The 22,047-nt window shown below is 38.6% G+C and overlaps 1 protein-coding gene across 7 annotated transcripts in view; it reads right to left on the reverse strand.

The window, feature by feature from the left end:
• rims2a (regulating synaptic membrane exocytosis 2a) overlaps positions 1-22,047 on the reverse strand; it is a 99,943-nt gene that overhangs the window by 35,505 nt on the left and 42,391 nt on the right. For 3 of the 7 annotated variants that reach the window (XM_055228157.1, XM_055228155.1, XM_055228156.1), the window contains exons 6-19: positions 17,776-18,689; positions 12,998-13,209; positions 11,849-11,968; positions 10,826-10,925; positions 10,331-10,454; positions 10,146-10,192; positions 9,946-10,058; positions 9,461-9,508; positions 7,548-7,678; positions 6,732-6,903; positions 5,916-6,069; positions 5,315-5,341; positions 4,449-4,517; positions 1,993-2,131 (exon numbers count right to left, since the gene is read on the reverse strand). In XM_055228157.1, coding sequence (XP_055084132.1) covers positions 1,993-2,131; positions 4,449-4,517; positions 5,315-5,341; positions 5,916-6,069; positions 6,732-6,903; positions 7,548-7,678; positions 9,461-9,508; positions 9,946-10,058; positions 10,146-10,192; positions 10,331-10,454; positions 10,826-10,925; positions 11,849-11,968; positions 12,998-13,209; positions 17,776-18,689 — 2,370 coding nt within the window. Of the gene's footprint in view, positions 1-778; positions 896-1,992; positions 2,132-4,448; positions 4,518-5,314; positions 5,342-5,915; positions 6,070-6,731; positions 6,904-7,547; positions 7,679-9,460; positions 9,509-9,945; positions 10,059-10,145; positions 10,193-10,330; positions 10,455-10,825; positions 10,926-11,848; positions 11,969-12,997; positions 13,210-13,372; positions 13,441-17,775; positions 18,690-22,047 lie in introns of all 7 variants that reach the window. The other 4 variants (XM_055228161.1, XM_055228160.1, XM_055228158.1 and 1 more) reach the window with 3 other exon arrangements.

Here is a 22,047-nt window from a genome sequence, read left to right on the forward strand (position 1 = left end):
TGTTAAAACTGATATTGTAGAGAGGCACTGTGTGCTGTAGTGTAAAAGGTGAGTGAGGCATTAAACACACACACATTTAGGTAAAAGGGAAACAGTGAAATGTGTCTTTAAAAATAAATTGTGAATTAGTTTCTGTATTTGCCACATCTGTGACAGTGAAAATCCTCTGAGCTGCAAGAACAAAGCAGGTTAAATGTTCTGACATTTGCATTATACACATTTCACATCATAAAGTGTCAACCATATTTCAACTACACCAAATGTACTGTGTGCACAGTATGAAAATTTGTCCAGCAGAAACACATTTCCTTTCTATGCAGGCACAAATATTTTACAGCCATCAACCAACTTGAACTGAGATGAAGTCTGGGCTACTTCAGTGACACAAGGTAACACTGTGTAGGGAGATAGATGGCCAATATATTTTTTTACAAAGACAAGACTGATTAACAAACTGGTACCGGGGTCATGTATATGGGTACATAAAGAAGGACGTCAACAAACAATCAGACTATGGCCCTTACCACAACGGCCAGGCAACATCTGAAAACAAGTACAAGTATAGCTCTGAGCCTCCACACAGAGAGGCAGTTGTGTCAGGACTCAACTCTCCTACACAACTTCAGAGCCGTGATGACCCCTCTAAGGACCGATATCAAACAGGATATCACTTCTGTCATCACCAACACGCACGGAGAAATCAAAGATGGACGACAAACAATTTGTGAGGACCACAGGATGGCAGATGCACAGATGCCTTAGCAGTGCATGTCAATACCTCTCAAAGTCATAGTCGGAGGAGTAGGCACCCTCAGAGTAGGCGCGGGCCATCCTAGTGGAACGCAGTAACCTGACTGCCTCCTCTCTGCAGATAGGGTGCACACGATGGTTGCGACTGGCAAAAAAATATCACAACTGGTAAACATTTTATTTTGGGAGTTGAGGAAGGAGGGGGACCTCAAATTCATAGTGTAACTGATCTAGACAGTTATTGCAATCTCTGCTGGACAAAACTTCATAACCATATCTAAACTGTTTTAAATAGGCCTGCAGATTTTATTATCCCCTATATTCTGAACATATTACAGTAGGAAAACAAAAAGGTTCATGTATGGGTGTAAGGGGTGAAGGGGGTGAAGGCTGCATGCATGTCGAGGTGAAGTTCTACCTGGGGTCCTGCTGAGGATCACCAAGATGCTGAGTATGTCTGGTTCGAGGTAGGGAGAGAAAATGGCTGCAAACACATGGAGGAAGGAGAACATATGGATTTGAGATGGAGCTGAGGATAAGACAGAGGAGGAAGAGAAAGAAGAACTGGCTGACCAATGAATCAGGCTTAATGTAAAGAGAGTAGGAAGGCTTATAGGAAAGTTTGACGTGAGCATTTTGAAGAGGCAGATGACATGGCAGAGAGTCATGGTAATGAATAAGTATTGATGAAATACAGGAAGTTTTGTTTCCTCTTTTTCTTGAAGTAAAAGATATTTTAAATCAAAATACAGTTTTGGAAAACTTGAAAATAAATGCCAGTTACCCAGAAATCAGCATCTTTCTAAATAACATATCACATTTGTGATATAAAAATATAGGATACAAGATTGTGCTTGCAATTAAGAGTCACAGTGTTTTGCTTTCTAAGAATTATGGAAAAGCATTTGCACTTTTATAGATATCTTGAATCAAGGGGTTGCAAGAAGATGCTAGTCTAAAACCAAAATTTTGGAAAATGGTCTAAGACAAATTTGTATGTTCACACTTGACTGCTGTCAATAAAACACTGTCTGGGACATTTGTGTGTCAAGTCTGACAAATACATAATGTGAAAAATACAATAAAAAAGAGCAGAAAGTTGCTAGAATCTGGCACTGTCAGAGCTTTGTGTAACAGGCAATACCACTACCTCTTGTTTCACAACAATATATAATTCACTAATTAAAGTATTTGTTGGTGGCCACGCAATAAGTCAGTGGGTATGGCTTGTGTGTTAGTTACCTCGATGGTGGAGGGACACTGGGAGAGCGAGAGCGCGCCCTGTTGATGTCTGCTGACCGTGAGCAGTGGTTAGATGACATCACCTGCTCAGGGACAGACAATGTGGAGCTTTGGAAATCTCTGCCATTTGGACGGTAGTCTGTGAAGACAATGGAACAGTGTGTCATAATTTTCAATGTATTTAAAAGTATCAAACCTATAATAAGCACATTTGTATTTTATATATATATATATATATATATATATATATATATATATATATATATATATATATATATATATATATATATATATATATATATATATATATATATATATATATATATATATATATATAGATAGATAGATAGATAGATAGATAGATAGATAGATAGATAGATAGATAGATAGATAGATAGATATAGATATATAGATATAGATATAGATAAGCACATTTGTATTTTATACCGGTATATATATTTTATATATATATATATATATATTTTATATAGATAGATAGATAGATAGATAGATAGATAGATAGATAGATAGATAGATAGATAGAATGCTAATTTATATTTATTAAATGTTAATTTACAGCATTTCTTTTTTCAGACATGGACTCTTAGCTTTATGTATGAGAAGTCTCTCTGTACAGGATACTTCAGGACAAACCTGAATAAATGCAACAGTTCTTCTAGTCAGATGTAATGACTGTATATCTGGTGCAGACTGAGTGAATGTACCAGAGACAAGCACTGGGGGTTTCCCTTTACTGTCGGTGAAGAGCAGGGACTGGCATGGTGAGACAGCGAGGAGGTGACCAGAATATTGAACAGGCTAAAGGAGGATTTCCCCGAGCTATAGTAACATCAGCAACTCTGCACTCTCTGCCGCAAAATGTATCTTTTTTCTAGCTAATAGAATATTATAGGCTACATATAATTAGCTTAAAATACCAACTTGCACAAAGGTGATGATGTAAAGTATTTTTTTTTTCAGTAATTTGCAATACAACTACACTTAAGATCATACACACTACAGGATAATTTGCCCGATTTAGGACTCGATTTGCTTCCCCCAACTTTGGGAAGGCGTGACCCGACTTCGAGGCTTGAGTGTGATTTTGAGCTGCTGCGCTCCTTGTGGTGTCAGTGCGACTCTGAGCTGCTCGATCATGTCGTATCCACAAAACATCAGCGCCACTGTCCCAGCCGATAAAACCGAGTATCAGGGGCACACGGAGTGACGGACACAGAGGCGCAGGATACAAAACTGATAGAACGAAAAATAGTTTGATAATTATATTACTCTTGCAAAGTTGTAAAGTTAAACTGTGTGTGTCTTCCGCAAATAATGTCACTCAGTCCACAAAACTGTGCTAAAGGAGACAGTAGTTTCTTACACATCTGTTTACATTAATCCACTCTGCACGCGGGTGACACAGCTTCAGATTAGCATTTGTAAACACTTCGTCATGTGTAGTTTATCACCAAACTTTACACATTAAAAGCATTTATCTGAAATATTGCATCACATTTCACAAATAATAACACATCTAAAGTAGAAGTGCAATGCTTTATTTAGAACATTCAAGCGAGTCGTTTTACTCTATACAGGAAAAAGCTGAGGAGGTTTGCTAGCTTTGTTAGCTCTGTTTTAGCTTGTGGCATGAATGATCTGCACTGCAGTCTTTGTGTTCAGAGATTTTAAATCTTATACGATTTTCCTCATGTCTGTGGTCTGCACTTTTGTCGCATGTTTAAAAATCATTTAAGACTGAAAAATCCTGTATTGTGTGGCGGTCTTTAGTACAACAAAAACATAATTGAATATACAAATGACCATCTTTGTCTATATATGGTTGTTATGTTGATAAAATGAACACATTTTGGGTGAATTCTGTATATATTGTATTTCGCTCTGGTAACAGTTAGGGATGCACTGATGCTGCTGATACTGAATATCGGCACCGATACTGAAAAAAATTGCCTGAATAGGGTTTCGATTTCATGATATTGGTAAAGCCGATATCCTGAAAGGGCCTGTAATTGGATGTAATAATAAATAACTGTGGCATAACAGGATTGGAATAGTTTTGTGTAGTATCGTGTAATAAGTAATGATGTTTTAGGGAAATAAGTACAATTTTCCATCCCTACATTGATATCAGTTAATATCAGGTACTTAAAGTTAATATCAAATACATTATAGTTAAAGTATCGATATCGGTATCTGAACTGAAACAGCTGGATCAGTGCATCCCTAGTAACTGTGTGTCCTTACTTGAGAGCAGCGTGGGTGAGTGTAAAGGTAGACAGAAGCTAACAACAACCTCTCACTGACATGGCTGCAGCATTTTTCTATAACATGTAAAGGTTATAGGCTTGTTTAACCTTTTATGATGATTAATATGCAGATGTGAAAGAGGTTGTGTGTTAGAAATATATAATTATGTAAAAGAGCAAAGTGCAAACCTGTTATGACGCCAACTCCATCCTCACAATCATAGTCTGAGATCTCACTGTCACTTATCCTTTGGGATCCTGAGACACGAACAAAGAAAGATGCCAGCAGCAAAGAAAGGGAGAAGAAACAGACAGAAGATCAAATTAGTCCCAGTTTCCCTGGCATGTTTCTGTGCCTCCCTTATGAAGCTGTCTACAAAATACTAAGAAATAAGTTTGGGATTTTTTTTTTTTGCTGTTGTTTGCGCCATTAAATTCATCCGTAAATACATATCATACTGAATGTAACAGTTAAAAATGTTTTGTTATTAATCTCTATTTTATTTAACTCTCATTCAAAATCCTGTTAACATCAATTACAACTGCTCCCTTATTTAGTGCCATCTACCTGAGACTCTAACCACATCAGCTCTTTCACCAACCCTACATTCATTTTTGGCACCTTAATGTAATGAGGCAATTTTAACTATGCCACAAAACTGATAGATGCAGGGTGATTGGTACAGGGAAAATGTAGTTTTTCACAGTATACAGAACAAAAGGAAAGACAAAAACAATTATTTTGGAGATGTCTGACAATTGGAATCAGGTTCAAAGTTTGCAGGACCCGCTCTAATGGGTGATGGCTTGGGACGTCAATAGGTTTAGGCACAAATAGGTAAAACACTGTCCCAAACCAACATCCCTGTAGGCTGCATGTCTTTGTAGTCAACCGACTCAAATAGTATATATATTTTTAAAAGACAAAAAAAACAAAAAAACAGAAATCAACAGAAACATGCATCTTTCAAGGAAGGGCCTGGGGAATGGGAGCACAGAGGTGTGTCTTTGAAGAGGAAAGGAGAACACTCAGTTACTCCATAGAACTCTTTTACCTGAGTTAAGTGAACCAGAGCCTTTGTCTGTGAAAGCACAAGCAATATGTTGATGTGGCACCAGTAGCAAATACAGTATGCATGAGCTAAGCTAAATGTGGCTAGTGTTAAAGCAATCACATAGCCATTTGCTCAAGTACCCTATACGTCAAGCTTCATTTGTCAGTAATTACAGGTTTCTGGTGGTTGGAGACTGTTCCTGCAACTATGGGCATTTGATGGGATACACTCCAGACTTTGGACAATGAATTGCAAGGTTAATAAACAGACATATAAATAGATCAAACTGATACATTTGGAGTAGTTTAGATGGACAAAATCTCCTTCAAGTAGGACATTTTCAGGAAAAAAAAGAAAATCAAAATTGCTCTGAGAAGTGAAAGTTTGAAAAAGTTCATTCTGTAGTTTAACTGATTAAAACCTTTCATTTTGTCATGTTGAAGGTAGATAAAACATGTAAAGAAGCTACATCTGCTACAACTGTTAAGATAATCTATAAACAGACATCTCAACATACAGTACAGCATAGTAACAACACACACAGAAGCTGATGACATGTGACAAGTTTTACAGCTTGCAGTTGGGGTTGTAAAGCACATACTTTGTAGCCGGCGTGTGGGGCTCTCTCCGTGGAGCTGCCTGCGCTGCGTGTTGGGGGAGGAGCGTGGAAGTGGGATGGAGGACACATCATGGGTCTGTAGTTTGTACCAATGTGGCTCATCGTCTAAAAGAGCAGTCTCCAGCTCTATGAGAATCTGAAAAAGCAGCAAAAGGCAACAGTGACATCTGCATCCTGACAAATTAGTGGGTTATGTACATGCCCCAATATATATATATGCCACACAATTAAGAAATGCTTATATATTGATAATAATATATAACTTTTATAGCGTTTTTACAGACACTGAAAGACGCTTTACAATTTTATGCATTATTCATTCGCTCTCCATTGTAGGTGGTGGTCTATTGTATAAACTGTGAGAATATGTAGACTAAAAATGTAACACATTTATTAATTCATCTTGTAGAGTGAGACCTAACGCTGCAACCATAAATCATAAGTGGGATAAATCAGTCACTTCTCACATCTGGAATAGTCGAGAGTTTTAATGGTGTACACATTTTTATGTCATAGTGAGGGTATGAAAAATGCACAGTCAAGAAGATAAGAATAAATGTGTGATGCCCAGCAGTGTTTTTAAAAAGCTTATCACCACTAACTGGGAGGAGAAACTGAATAAGACAATGTAAAGAAACTTTTCAAGAAAAAAATGTATACAGACAATATAATGTATTAAAATAAAAATAAATCAATATAATTTTACTAATTAACAACAGAATGCTCCTTTGTTTTGTTTCACTGCTACATGTGCTGGGTTTATTGGAATGTATATGGGATGTATAAAGCTTGCCTTACCTCTCCTAGAAATTCACTCTCCTCCTCCCTCACCCTGGCTTGGTCCCACAACGTAATTTCCAACATGCGTTCCCGAAATTCCCGTCGATGGACCGGAGAATACATGAAGGTTTGGTTCCATTTGGGCTCTAAGGATTTCTTTACTGTTTTTGTCCTCCTCTTGCTTTTGTCACTGGAGGAACAATAATTCAAACTGTTTTTATTTACAATCATGACAGAAAAGAGCCACGAATACACCACAAAACAGGACAGCACAGCACTGTGGCATGCAAGGGAGAGAAGTTGAGACAAAATAAACAACTTTATCATTTCATTTATATCAAGAAATATTAAATATTTTGCCTGAAGTAGTTCTAGTTGCTGAAAGGTTGTCTTGTAAATATAACCTTTGCAAGGAAGTCATAAAAGCTTAAGGTGTAAGCTACAGCAAAGATTAGAAAACATTAACTTAGTGTATTACTCAAGTACAAGTAGAGATTACTCTAAATATTCTTACCATAGTATTGCTCGGAAAACAGTAAAAGTAAGTACTTCTGATACATTTATGAGAACAAAAAACTGACTAATATCTATTACTACTACTATTACTATAACTAGCTATAGTATTACTGCCACAATAACAACTACTAATTCCACTACTGCTACTCACTACAGCAGCAGTTGTAGAGTTCTTGTAGAAGTATCTTAGTTGCTCTTAATATACCACAATAACAAACATTTACTTTAATGTATTAATAGTAAAACTATAGTGTAGAGGGTGACAGTGCCTCTATTCATATGACATCTAGTAACAGTATTTTTTGCTCCTGCTCTTACCTTCTGTCGGGAAGGAAATAGATTTTGACGTAGGGGTTTCTGGGCCGGCCATCTTCCCGGGGGGGTAGGTCTTTGGCGCCCAGGATGGTGACGATGAGCTGATGGCCCACTTTGTCATACCACAGTTTGACCTGTAGGGGCAGACCAGAGACAGCCTGCTAATAAATTGTTGGCTTTGAAAGTAAGTAATACATAATTACACATAGATATTTGAAGTTTTTGTAATGTTCTTAATTTTAAGTCTTTACCTCAGTAATGTATAATATTATCATCTCATATTTTTCACAGAATATGAGAAAGTCAGTCAATTAAAAAGTGAAACTTTGAGAGTAAATATTTCTGTGTTTAATTAAGAAAAGGAAATATTGTCCAAAAAAAAGAATCGCTGCCAACTAGGTATAAATAAATTTCAGCTGTATCAAGTTCCACAGTGAAAAGAGTACAGTAGAAATTTGACAATTCTGCATTTCATAATGTCGTATAGTCTTGAAAAAAAAAAAAAAAAAAAAAACAAGATAAAGGCAATACAACTGAAATATAGTTTATTTATACTTAGGTGACAGCAGTTGGCATCTGCAGTTGTAAAAAACATGTACTTTGAGTTAATTTGACAGTACTAATACAGATGATGTGTCTCAAATAGCTCACAGTTATGGTAGTTAATGAGCCTGTTATGCATCAATCAGCCATGCTGCCAAATCACGCTAGAGAAGTATGGACCCTGAGGAAAACACTTAGAAGATATCCATTTAAAAAAAAGATGCGTAAAGGGGTAAAACTTCTAAGTCACCATCCATACTTCTTTAAAACAAAAATGAAATGAAAAGGTCTTGACTAAAACTACAGCTGCACATGCAGGAGAGCATTCAAGACAAAATCCAAAGTATTGATTTAGGCCAGAAGGCAGAGAAGGCTCAGCAGGAAACAAATTGTACCGGTTTATGGCTCTGGATTTATCCCACATTTACACCACTCATGTTATAGAGGAGTTTAATCTCATGTGACATATGTGAGGTTATCCACACAAACTTGTGATAGAAAAATAATGGAATTTGATCCTGCAAAATTGGTTAATGCCAATTGAAAAAAGATTGACTTTCACAGTTGTATAGAGCAGACACGTTGATAATAATAACTAATGTGAAAGTTCTCAATTATGTAAATATCTAATAACTGTTTTACTATGTAATGTTTTCAACAATTCATAGGCAAAGGCCAATTCAACTTGAATCTATAATTATAATTATAATGGACGATGCCTATGAGGTTTTCTAATGATGATCCATCTACTTAGTCTGGGTTATTAACAGTTGAAACTATGACATTTCAGAATAAGACATAAACTATTTATGAGTTGAAAGTTATAATGTGGAGACTATACAAAACAATAGCAAAGTACAATTTTGAAACTATACTTGGCAGGTACAATTTGCTTATTGTCAAATGATAATTCAATTTTTAAGTACAACTAGTATTAGTATTTATACTAATAAGTAAGTATATATTTAGTAGTATTTATTAGTAAATGTTAAAATAATTTTCACTGCAACATGAAACCATGAGGTCCATATATGCAACTGTATCTGTAATGTCGATCAGACTGAAACAGACCTGGTTTCACGTCACACTGAAAACACGGCTCACTCTGTTTTCTCATTAACAGACAAAATCAGAGATTCCCACATCAGTTGGAAAAAACATGCGTATTTGTCTAATGATGAGGGTTAGATGAGTAAATATTACAATATTTTAAAAGCCATAAACAGATATGACAAAATGCACTACCATGGGGGAAATTTGAAGCTGCAATTTCCCTGAAATGCATTTTAAACATATGAGAAAATAAAAGGCCAGTCCACAGTCAATGACCAAAGACCAAATAGAGAGTGTGCCCTGTAGACAGGGCCCATTACCTGGACCCTAGGGGCAAAAGGCGGTGTTCTTCTACTAAGGCTTTGGCTCTGGATAAGCAAAATTAAACAGCAAATATGCAATAAAACCAAAATCCACAAAACAAAACAAAAATCACAATACAATATAAACACAACAACAGAGGTATACACTTTTAGATGGGACATTAAAGCCAGACATTTGATATTTAGACTTTCTGTATGTTATCCATAAATTTTTTCCTGTATATGCAATTATAGATTAATTTAGAAACAGAAACTTTACAGCAGTCATATCCAAAGTGTCTTATGGGTAACAAGACTGTTGTCCAGACCCTGGCAGTGGGATGATTCTATACTTGAGAATGGACAACACACACATTGATCTGATTGAATATGTAGCTCTTTCTGGACTTACAATACAGAAGTGAATTGGAAGCAAAGACACGCTGTGATTTTTGCCCACATAAGCATGTTGTATTCTTGTGATATAAAATTATGGGACTTACTGAGAGCTGTCCTGACAAGTACTGGGGGGCATCCCGCAGCATGCTGGGACTCATAGGGGAGGTGACAGAGATGGATGGCCGATCCATCTTCTGAGACTCAAAAGAACTTGAACCTAAAAAGATATTTTAAGTTTACCTTCTGAAGTAGTAACACAAATGGTTCAAATTTAATTTTTACTTAATGATTTGATAAAACATACTTGATTCCAGTTGTGCATGTGTGCTGTCTGGTATCCTTGGAATATCTCTGGAATGTGGAAAAATGTTTGTGAAAAACTATCTGAAATTTGTATTATTGTCACATCCATAAAAACCACCACCATGCTCCCCGTACATATGAGTTTTTTTATGAGACAATAAAACAGTAGTGTGTAAAAGCTCTCACCCTATAGGCCGTGAGACCACAAGCTCCACCTGTGGCTCTGGTTTAGATTCTAAAATTATATTGTAAACTTCTTTAAATGTGGCTCCTTGTAAAAGCTTCCCGTTCCACTCCAACACCTGATCACCTGTGCAAACATCAGAAACAAGCTGTAAATATATATCAGAATATCTGTATACACATGTAAGATATTGAAATAATGTTATAAAAGTGCATGGTAACCACATAGATGTCTGAACAATGATTTAGTTTAGAAACAAGTCAGTAGTAGTAGTTTTTTTTGTTTTGTTTTTTTTTTTTTGGGGGGGGGGGGTATTGTGTTTTTGCTGTTATTATGTAAACAATAAAAAATTTGATCACAAAAAAAAAAAAAAGAAACAATTCAGTAGTAATGTAATGCACACTGACACTGTCTCAAGTGTAATTATCATTGGAAAAACCAACATATGTATCGTATATTAAACACAAATTGTTCTATAGGGACATAGTATCTCCTACCTGGTCTTAGGTGTCCAACAGTGTCTGCTAAGCTTCCTTTCCTCACTTTTGTGATGAAAGCACAAAGCCTACCAGATTCTGTCATTTTTCCACCAACCACCTATAACAATAAAAACATATCAACTTCCAACTTGTGACATGATAAATTATTAGCTTCAAAACAGTGGATATAAGTGTTGAGTAGTACCAAGGGGTAGTTCAAAACCAAAATATCTATAGCTGATCTATATCTATTGTTATCTATAGCTATCTATAGCCCAGCTGCCCAGCAGAGCCTGGCCGCTGCACAGTATAGTCCACTCCACACAGCTTACATGGGCATCATACAAATAAAAATCCCTTTTAATGGCAGCTGAATGCCAACATACAAAGGAGCTTAGGGAGGTCTGCTAAATGAAATGGCTTTATGTAACTGGCAGCGGCTCGAGCTGTAGACTTGTGCAGGAGCAGAGATGGACAGAGAGGGCGAGGCCGGCTCTGATAGACTGACTGGATGTGCTGCTGCTGCTGAGGCTGCAGAAATGCACTGAGGCACTGAGCAGACACAAACATGCCATTTCAGAAGCCTCATTCAATCAGTAATGATTTTTCCCCATCTCGCTTCTGTCTTCTCTTCGCTCCTTCCCACCACCCCCTCAGTGTCTCAGCTTTTTCAAGTCTGCACCAGCAAGATGAATCAACATGGGAGGCTCCCTCAAACTAAAGATTATTTAAATGTACGTATAAAACATAGGACAATATTCAGAGAAATAACGACGTCTTTTATAAATCCCACACTGACAACAGAAAAAAATGCTGTACGTAGTATGTTTAAAAGCTTCTCATTTTAGAAATATAATCCACCTCGAAAACTACGTTTCTCTTGTTGTTGTCAACCACTGATAACCTACAACCACTCAACCAATCACCTCTCAAGTAATGTAAGTAGTATCACTTGATTCAGTGGTCTTCTCTCATTGGTACATTTTCTTTTTTTAGATAAATCATATTTACTGAATATCCCCATATAGCAGTGAGCCTTACCTTCAGACCAAGCAGAGCTCCTGAGTCTCGAGGCACACTTCCATCTTTCATGCGCTTATTGAGCAAGATCCGCCCTATTAGCCGATCTCCATCTTTGGATGTCTGCCACGTCACTGGGTGCTACAAGGTTAGAGCAACAATACACCTTTTGTTTAGCAGCTTATTCCTCAGAATGGGATCACTACAAATGACAACTGTCCTAAGTGATGGGACTTTTAAACAGTTCACACAAACTCTGTCAGTAAGTGTTTCTCACTGATTGATTTCAATGGATGCAATAATGTACAGTTGGAGTAAAAGAATAGACTAGATTGTGTGTAATTTATAGTTTGTGGGAACCTGCTAGTGTGAGGGGGGAGTGAGCGTCATGCAGCGCCCCATGCAGAGTAAAGCAAGCAGCCCCAGATCTCCTCCTCAGACTAGCACTTACAGTGAAGTTGGAAACTTCACCACACAAACACATCACCATCACACAGGGCAGTAAGGGCAGAAGACAGCAGAGAGGGTTAAAGGTCATCAAAAACCCAAAATGAGGTGCCAGTAAAGGATGGGGTCACAATAGAAGGAAGGGACAGCATAGACTAAAGCATCAAACAGACACACAGAGGATGACTTAGAGATGTGGCAGTGAAAGGGAAAAAGAAAAACTCATTTTTGGTGAGCAAACAAATCCAATCTTTCCTATTTTGAATGCTTCCAACCATGAAGGTTTTAGCTAAGAGACAGTGGAGAGTTGGACAGGCAGCAGGTTCCTGATGGGCTGGGTGCTGTGGGACAGGGCAGCAGTGACAGGGACGTCCTACAGAAGTGTTCCTACGGCACTAAACAGACTGCAGACCAGCAGAGCAAAACACAACAAACGAAGGACAACGTGCATGCAACTAGGAAAGACCCACATTCTTGTGTCACAGAGGTGGAACTATTCTTTTACTACTACTGCAGCAAGCAAGTGCCCCAAGAAGGTTTTAGCCAACACCAAACAAGGTGAAGAAAAACAAAACAGAAAAAGAAACCAAGATTGCCTAGAATATTCTATTTATAAAATGCCAAATAAAATCCCAAGTCAATTATCGGACCTGTTAACACTTAGTGACAGAGCAAACAAAGTCTAGATGTGTAAGGAATAATGCAGGCTAGTATTCTCAGTACCTTCTCACTATGGCTATGCTCCTCGTTTAGCGTAGTGCTACTGCACGTATCAACTCCAGAGTCCTTAACCTGTGGCTCACACCAAGACAAGTCCTCTTCAAATGAGTGTCCCCCAAAGCGCACCATTTTCTTTTGCCTCTCAGATAAGGTGTGTGTCGGCTCGGACATAAATGCCTGCTCAATAGTTTGTCTTTTTCCCCTTTGACTGTCCCCTACAGGTGTGGGATAAAAACAGAAAGAAAACAGAAAAACAACATGCAAAGGTGTAAATAAACCAACGGAACCATGAAATGACACAGACTGTTGGAGAGAAGAGAGACAGGACAGGGATGAGGTCAAAAGGCAGGGGTCAAGGCAGGGCTCCGCATGTCTCACCAAAGACATTGGGGAGGCCTCGCTGCTATGCCATGACGCATGGTCCCACCAGTGGCCATCCAAATCTCCTGTAAAGTGGGCGGGAATATACAGGAGAGGACAGCAAGAGGGGCCAGTGAGGACACAACAGCAACAAAAGACTTCTGACAAGACCAAAGCATTTATATTACAATGAATTCAGGCACACTCTCACGCAGACCTCACACTGACATGGGCTATCTGAACAAATTAAGGGGAGGAATAAATAGTTCTGATAAACATTGTGGAATTTCCTTTCTATATATTAGTTACTTTTAAAGTGAGTTGCACCGAGATACAATTATAAAAGAAATGCAAACAATTTATAGGCCAGAGACAATGTATTTACTTGAAGCGACTACTATTACTTCTCCTTTAACCTGATACTACGGTTGCCCATTCATCAGCTAAGTGCCCTTCAGATACTTAGTGTAAACATTAGGCAGTGTGATGAAACATTATGGATGTCCTCTGACAGGCTGTGCCCTCTGTAGCCTCTAACCAACAGCTGACAGCAGTGATTAGCCTGTGTGCCTCTAGGCCTGCTCTGCTGCCAGCACACAAGAGCGGGCGGTGTGCAGATAGCGAGGTGCTGCTAATGTGACCATCAGTGTCACCAGCACACCTGCGCTTACACTCAGAGAGCAAAGACCCTGTGAAACGCTGTATGTAACTCTGACCTGGATTCTGGACAAATTATTATTGAAGTTAATTAGTTATAAAGGTACATTGTATGATGGATTATTTGAATACAAGTTTGAGTACAATGAGCACGTGTGGCTATTGGCTAAGCTGCAATATGTTCATTAGAATCATGACACACAAACATTTATAAACAGATATTTTTGAGTTAAGAAAAAAAATATAGACATAGAATTCATACAGAATTAATATGAGGTGTTTATAGGTTTAGTTAGTATTCGATTATTATAAAGTAATTAAAAGTATTTAACTGTTGTTTACATGTATCTTTTAGTTAATCAGTCTTTTCTATAGTCAATGATATAACTGGGAGATCCACAGTTGTAAAAGGTCTGTATTGTTTGTTTTCAGGAAATTAATATTGAAAGCATTTATTATTTTTTAATAAGACAAAATAAAATTGAATCGAAAATCAACATAAGGAAAAAAAAATCTGTTTTGTCATATCGCCAAACCCTAAAAACAACACTTACTGTAATTAATATTGAACTAAACTAGGGATGCGTATGTAATAATTCACAATCTACTGTATGAGATCCAATGAATGACTTTTACTTTTTACTTTGTACAACTGGAGAGGACAAATCCAAGCAGTCCATCCAGTGCTCTCCTTCTATTCCCACAAATTATGTCCATTATGATGCCGGCGATGCACTGCTCGGCATTGGGCTCCTTGTGGTTTTTGGAGAGCGGGAAACTCATCACAGCCATAAATTGAGAGCTTCAGCAGTGTGAGACCAGGCCTGCTGTTCTTCGCGGCTCCCAGGCCCCAGTCCCAAAGAGCTGACTCAGGTGGAAGACAGGAGCAGGCAGCGGCCGAGTTCAACAGCAGCAGCCTCTCCATCACTCTGACAGCTCAATAAAAACCTGTGTAAACTATTAATTGGATCATTAATTATTGAAGCTGTTTTTACTACAATTCAAGTGGTGAAAGCAGAAAAGAGGTTGTGTATGTTTAAACACAATCACTAGGCCATGAAGCTGATACAGTCTCTGGTTTTATACATTTTGATTCAGGGCTTTGTTTGGGAATGTGTTCACTGAGCATGTGGTAATAATAGACGTCTTGTCTAGTTCTTCGCAAGACTTTCAAAATAGTGTTATCATTTTTGGGGCATTATTCATTCATTGATTCACAATTAAGGTATTGTTAGTAATATCAGTAGTAGGCATCACACCAACAGCCACAGTTGTTTTTAGAGACAGCTATTTGACAGCATGTTGCAAGTTCAAACACGTATATTGACTTACATGCTGGGTGCTAGAAATAGGTGCTGTGTGCAACTTTTGGTGGAGGGTCTGCCACCTTTTTATCTTGAGGATAATATATATTTAATGCTATTCTGTGAAAACCAAACCAAACATGGTCTCCATGGAGACAGGCATGTGACGGACCTCCACCAGAAAAGTTACACTGTGTGCCTTTAAATTATGACCTAATAATAATATACACTGCCTGGCTAAACTAAGCAAACAGGTATGAGCCTCCTGCAGTTGGTCAGGTCTAGGTTCAGCAACAGTCTGTGCTCAAAGAATGATGTCAGCTGACACCTGAATATACTGAATGACCAGGTTATTCCATCAATGGATTTTTTCTTCCCTGATGGCACGGGCATATTCCAAGATGACAACGCCAGGATTCATTGGGCTCAAATTGTGAAAGAATGGTTCAGGAGCATGAGACATCATTTTCACACATGGATTGGCCACCACAGAGTCCAGACCTTAATGCCATTGAGAATCTTTGGGATGTGCTGGAGAAGGCTTTGTGCAGCGTCAGACTCTACCATCATCAGTGCAAGATCTTGGTGAAAAATTAATGCAGCACTGGATGGAAATAAATCTTGTGACATTGCAGAAGCTTTTCGAAATAATGTCGCAGCCAATTTGTGCCGTAATCAAAGCTAAAGGCGGTCCAATGAAACATTAGAGTGTGTGACCTTTTTTTTTGGTGGTGACTTTTTTTTTTTGGCCAGGCAGTGTACATAGTAACACAATTCCTTATTTGTGCTTTAATACAAATGAACTTATTATGTCAAAATACAGAACTGAAATGTCAATTCTGCAAATATCACTCAGGCACAGTTCACACTTGGTGTAGTTCAATAGACCTAGCCAACAAACAGAAACTGTAAACAAATAGGTATGTTAGCTTCAGTGTATTTAGCTCCTCCTTTCAGATAGATATAAGGCAGTGTCCATCAGCAATCTGACCAGAACTGAAGAAGCCAGTTGACATAATTGAATTTTTCTTTTGCCATATAATGTATATTAAATTCATTATGTTTTAAATGCATTCACAGCCCTATTCCTACACTGCCTGTGACTATATAAAGGCCATCTTGTGAGCTTAACTTAGCTAGGCACCTTCTCTCTCTACTGGGTAGTATTATGAGACTGCACGCTGCTGGATCGATAAGAAGGAAAACACAGGGAGAAGACTGTCCAGATAAATCCATCTTAAGCTCAAAGTCAGGCTCATCACAGCAGTGGACTTTATTTGTGCCTAAATGTGAATGTCTTGGTTTAAATCTTCTTTTGGCTGATTAATAATAATAAATTATTATCTATTGATAATACACCATTATCCCAATGATAATATTTAGGGTATAGAGTGTTTTTTTCTCCACTTACATTTTTGAGCGTTAAAATACCTCATAACTTGCTTGATTCAAGCATTCTGAAAACACATGTTGGCATATACCAAGACCAATATAGGATGACGCATTTTTATAGGATAATTCAGCATGAAGGAATTGGCTTATCTGACAATGATGCATTTTTATACTGTTACAAGTCAATGTGGGCAGACTCTTATATTGAGATCATAAATGAGCAAACATACAGTCAATAGTTCATGCAGTTTGTTCTCCATCTTTTCCTGCGTAAGCTACAAGACAAAAACAATATCTTAGACCTTACCTATTTCTATTATGTTGCCACCTAGAAACCCAGAAACTCCCACATCAATAATGCAGTGCTAGGCCTGTGCTGCTTTTCTTTAGAGGAGAACAGTTACATAACAGAGCAGGCCAACCTGGTGCCTTCAGATGACTAAATGTCTTAAGTTTAGGACAAGTTCTTTGGTCTGTCATCACAGGAGGAAACAATGTCACTCCTGTTGAGTAGTGTCTTTTATTTTCCCTTTTAAGAGATGCATCGCTCGTTTGTTTGGGGCTTTGAACATCTGTGAGACTTGTAATTACTAAATCAATTTACCATTACCACTGCTGTCAATCAACAAGTGACTTAAAATGACTACATGTAAAATGGAGAGCAATTAAACAAGCTTTAATACATTGAACTTAACGAGTTTGTGATTATTGATAAGTCTTCTTAGTCTTCTTTTACTTATGGCATATAAGCATACATGTATATGTATGTATACATGTCAGTTATTGCTGGATGGTGTTGGACAACTATCTAAGTAGAGAACACATCTTTGGCAAAGCCAATTTGAAAAACACAAAAAGACTGCAACCAACCACATGAAACCATTACAACACTGAAGCAGACATCTTTCAAAACAGTGCAGCAGCAAAGAACTGGATTCATTGAAACAAAACATTATACATTTGTGATATGCTAGAAAAATACAATAATAATTAAAAATATTACTACCAATTAGTTCTCAAATTTTGAAAGACAGAGAATGCGGATTCAGAAATGGGAGGTTAACGTACCTTTCTCGCTGACGGACTCACTCTCGATCTCCACATCCTCACAGCTGGTGTACTCCGGGGTGGTGGCCAGCTCCTCCTCAGAGCTGCTCAGAGACACCTGCCGCATCTTACCACCTTTTTTTGTTTTGTGGGGCTTTGGAGGTGGCGGTCGTACCGACTCGGACTGGTCTGAGCTCAGTGAATCGTTCCTTAACATACTCTCCATCTTCTCTCTCTTGGTTTTTCTGACTGCAGAACTGGGGTCCAGATGGTGCCTCCTCATAGGGTCGCTCAGGTCCCCTCTCCGCAGGTCCCCAGACCGGTCTCCCAGCACGGGGCTGCGATGAGGCGTGGGGGGGCTGTGACCCCCAAGTCCAGGACCCATGGGTCCCGGGGATGAACGATCCACTGAGTAGGACCGCTGTCCCATCATGGGCGGCCGGCGCTCGGTGAGGTGCTGACGGGACAGCCGAATGGGTCCAGGTTCATCCTGTTCTGTATAGGCCAGTGAAACGTCACTATGGCGACGCTCATGCCTCATCCGCCCCACCTCCGCATGCATCCTCATCTGCTCCTCGTACGGCTGGGGTTTGACGGGGTAACGCGCCAGGTTGGGGTCACTGCGGTATCGTGTCTGGTACTCCTCCTGCCGCTGCCTCTGCAGCTCATACTCGCTTGGAGGGCCATCTAGATCCTGATCCAGAGGGTACTCCTGCGAGTGCCAACGGGCCGGCCCCCTTCGGTCCCGGTAGCCCATCCGAGCTGCATCCACATCTGGGTATAAGTGCGAGCCCCGCCCGCGCCGAGGGACCCCATCCCCATAGTCGGACGGTGATCTGGGCATGCCGCCGTCCCCCGGGGCATACTGCGAGTGGTCCCCCTCCCTTTGGTCGTATTTTTGGTTTGGATCCCTGGATGCTGATGGGCTTCGTTTCCTGTAATGAACAAAAACAAAAAAACTACAGTATAATTATTGTTACATAGAACCACAAATGGAAATTGGGGGGAAGAGGTTTAAAACTAAAAGGTGCATATAAAATGCTTTGGATGTAAGAGATAATTTCTTGCTCTTATTTGCTACAAATTATTAAAAAAAAAAATACTAATGATAAAAAGCTCTGTGAAGCATTTCCTTAATTTTGTAGGTGACAACTTTCTGCAGGAATAAAAATGGCTCATAAATCACAGCTGTCAGCACTGCTCTGTATCCAGGGTAAAGATCCCTCACTTCTGATTGGCTAATTCTCCGTTTTCTCCCGCCCACTCATGCTCAGTGTTAAAGGAGGTAATGTGAAGCACCATAATGCACAAGTGAGTCACCGGGCTTATGTGAGTGTACCTGATAGTTATACAAGGATACCAAGAAAGAGATCAAAATATTGAACTAAATAATATGTTGAATAACCGAGTCTGGACCATCATGCCTTGGCTGTAGCAAATACCTTTTATTAAAACTATGCATTACTTTTACTATGAATATTGTTGAGTTCTTATTTCTACAGTACAGTACAGTGACCTGAGAGCATATTAGTCCAGATGTTGATGTATTTAATGTGTGCAAAATACCTTTTTTTTCTCTGTATCCACAGGACTACAAACTAATGTCTCTTTTGGGATTTATGTGAAACCTAACACTGCGGGCTTAGCACATTCTTGCACAGAAAACTACCACCCAAAAATATTAACAAGCCCTCTATCCACAAGCTCCAGTGCATTTTGACACATGGATCACATTTCCTACTTCTAGTTAGCCTTGCATGTTCTTTCTGTTCAAATAGAGAATTATCTGCAACAAGTAAAGCAAGCCGTCAACATCAGCATCCTGTTTAGACTATTATGCTAAAACAGTCCGAGTGTAGAGCAGAGTGATGGTTTTCCCCTCCTGCCTCAGCTCCAGTGTAACAGTAACAGCCTCAGCTGGCCTGAGATATGCATCAAAAGTCCAAATGTTGAAAAATGTACTGTAAATAGCTACTAAAAACTAAATAGTATTTCTTAGAGCATAAAATATATTACAGTAATATTAGGAAGAAGTATGTACGATAGGACTGAATGATTTTGGAAAAATGTTTAATTGGAAAGCATTGCGATTGTGATTAGGTTTACGATATATGTTTGACAAGGACAGTGTTCAAAGTTCAAATTTTAAGAAGAATTGACAAAAATTTAATATAAATTGACAAACTAATACAAGAATGACATTCCATGTGTTTGTACAAAAACTACAGTTTTTATGCAGAATAAGAATGGATATTTTGTTGTTACTTCAAAAATTGCAGTCTTTTTCTTTTTCTAATTTGCATCCATTCAAATTGTGATTTCAATTCAATTGTGATTAATCCTGCAGCCCTATTCTACATTTACTAATTACTATAATAATGACAAAGGAATAAAGTGCTTTAAAGTACTAGTCATTAGCTTAATTTGATGAAGACAACAAAGCACTAACACAACAGACAAACCTGAGGCACATGTTTTTGAGTTGGGCAAACTGGAGTACCCCAGTCCTGCACGGGAGTCCTGCACGGGAGTTTTACAGACATATGTACAGACAAAAAACTACAAAGACAAAAAGCAAATGATCCATGGTCAACTGCTGTTCACATGGAACCTTTCTCTGCTGCAACCTTCAAAGTTCTTGTTTAAATATGTTGGGTAAGCTATTAGCTACTATTGGAAGAGAAAACAATCCTATGATAACATACCTGACTAGAGACAAGTGACAAACCCCATGCACAAAATGAGTCCCTTTTATGGTTTGATACTTGTTAGTGCCAGCAGAGCCACCATCAGTGAATCAGCCCTCAGTCAAACAAAGGCAAGGAATGTGCTTCACAGTCATGGGGTGGAACCAGCCATACTAATTCTTTTCAGCCAAGAATAGAAGCACATGATATAAACACTCATATTTAAGCAATTCTCAAACCTATAAACATTTTTCATTTCATATTTTTATATTATGTATGTTAGAACCTCTCACAGCACCTACAGGCCTTGGATGGGCCATGCCCTGTCCTGGTTAATGGCTAATGGCAGGAATTAGACACAAAAGTTGAGACAATCATTCATTCAGACTTATTCACAGGTGTCTAGTTTATACATGTGCATGTATTTCTAATAGTGAAGCTGGTGTACCAGAACAATATGAGGAGGGCAGTAAAACAGGTCTGGAGACCAGTCTGGGGGATGGGATCAAACCTCCGAGCAGAAGTAAAAGACAATATAAATGAATTTAATACAGTAGCACACCTGTACACCTTTAGCCTTAATACAGAAATCATGTTTGAAAAAACACTGTCCTTCTCAAAGGTAGCAGTGTATCAAATCCAGCACTAGCAAAAATCACAGGATTACACCACTGCTCAGTGAGATTAAAAGTGTGACCCAAAAAGATTAGAAGTGACCTGACTTGCTTGCTATCATAAAACCTTAATATTGTTATTTTTACCACATGAGACACAACTAAAACAAAACCAATAAAAGCAGAAGAGTGTTGTGAGATGGTTTTGAGCAGTATATATTTGAAAAACAACTCTCTCTCTCTCTCTCTCTCTCTCTCTCTCTCTCTCTCTCTCTCTCTCTCTCTCTCTCTCTGTTACTGGGCTGAGAATGGAGTGCCCTATATGTGCGTGAATGCTGTGAGCACCAGTGCTGCATGATAAAAGGTCTGAGATGAGGCAGGAAGCCCCGGTGGTTGCAAATCATTAACATTTGATGTGGGTTATGATAAAAAACATTAACGCTGAGCATCAGCAGCACACGGCCCGGTGAGTAATTTACTGTATCGTGGGAGCACTGGCTGGAGCCTCTCACCCCTCCACTAAAAGCCTCCTGCCCCAGACTCTCTGCATAGAGGAATCACAGGGCTGTCAGTCAACTGTGAAGTCAAGCTAGCCAAACATTGTTTATTTGTGCAATGTTAATGAATGTACTTTGGTATTTTTTCCAAGTCAATTGATCTGCAAAGTATTATAGAGTTGAAGTATTATGTAGTATTTGTGAGCTGAAAATAAGCATAAATCAACACTACTAATGGACCTAGTTTGCTTGGCTATTGTATGGCATATCAGTTTCAATGATATCTAGCTAAAGTGTGTGAAAAATAATGTGTCTACCTGTTGCAAGATTAAAATAAGTCATCACATGACCCACTTGCTCAGTGAATAGAGGCAAGGTAAATCAGTGTATTTTTTTTTTACTTACATGCTGATATACCTTTAAACTCAAAATAAATGACACAAGCTCAAAGATCAATAATTTAAAGTCAATAATGAGGCTCCAGTGAGTGATGGA

The sequence above is a fragment of the Periophthalmus magnuspinnatus genome, chromosome 16, assembly GCF_009829125.3.
Source record: "Periophthalmus magnuspinnatus isolate fPerMag1 chromosome 16, fPerMag1.2.pri, whole genome shotgun sequence".
Lineage (NCBI taxonomy): Eukaryota > Metazoa > Chordata > Actinopteri > Gobiiformes > Gobiidae > Periophthalmus > Periophthalmus magnuspinnatus.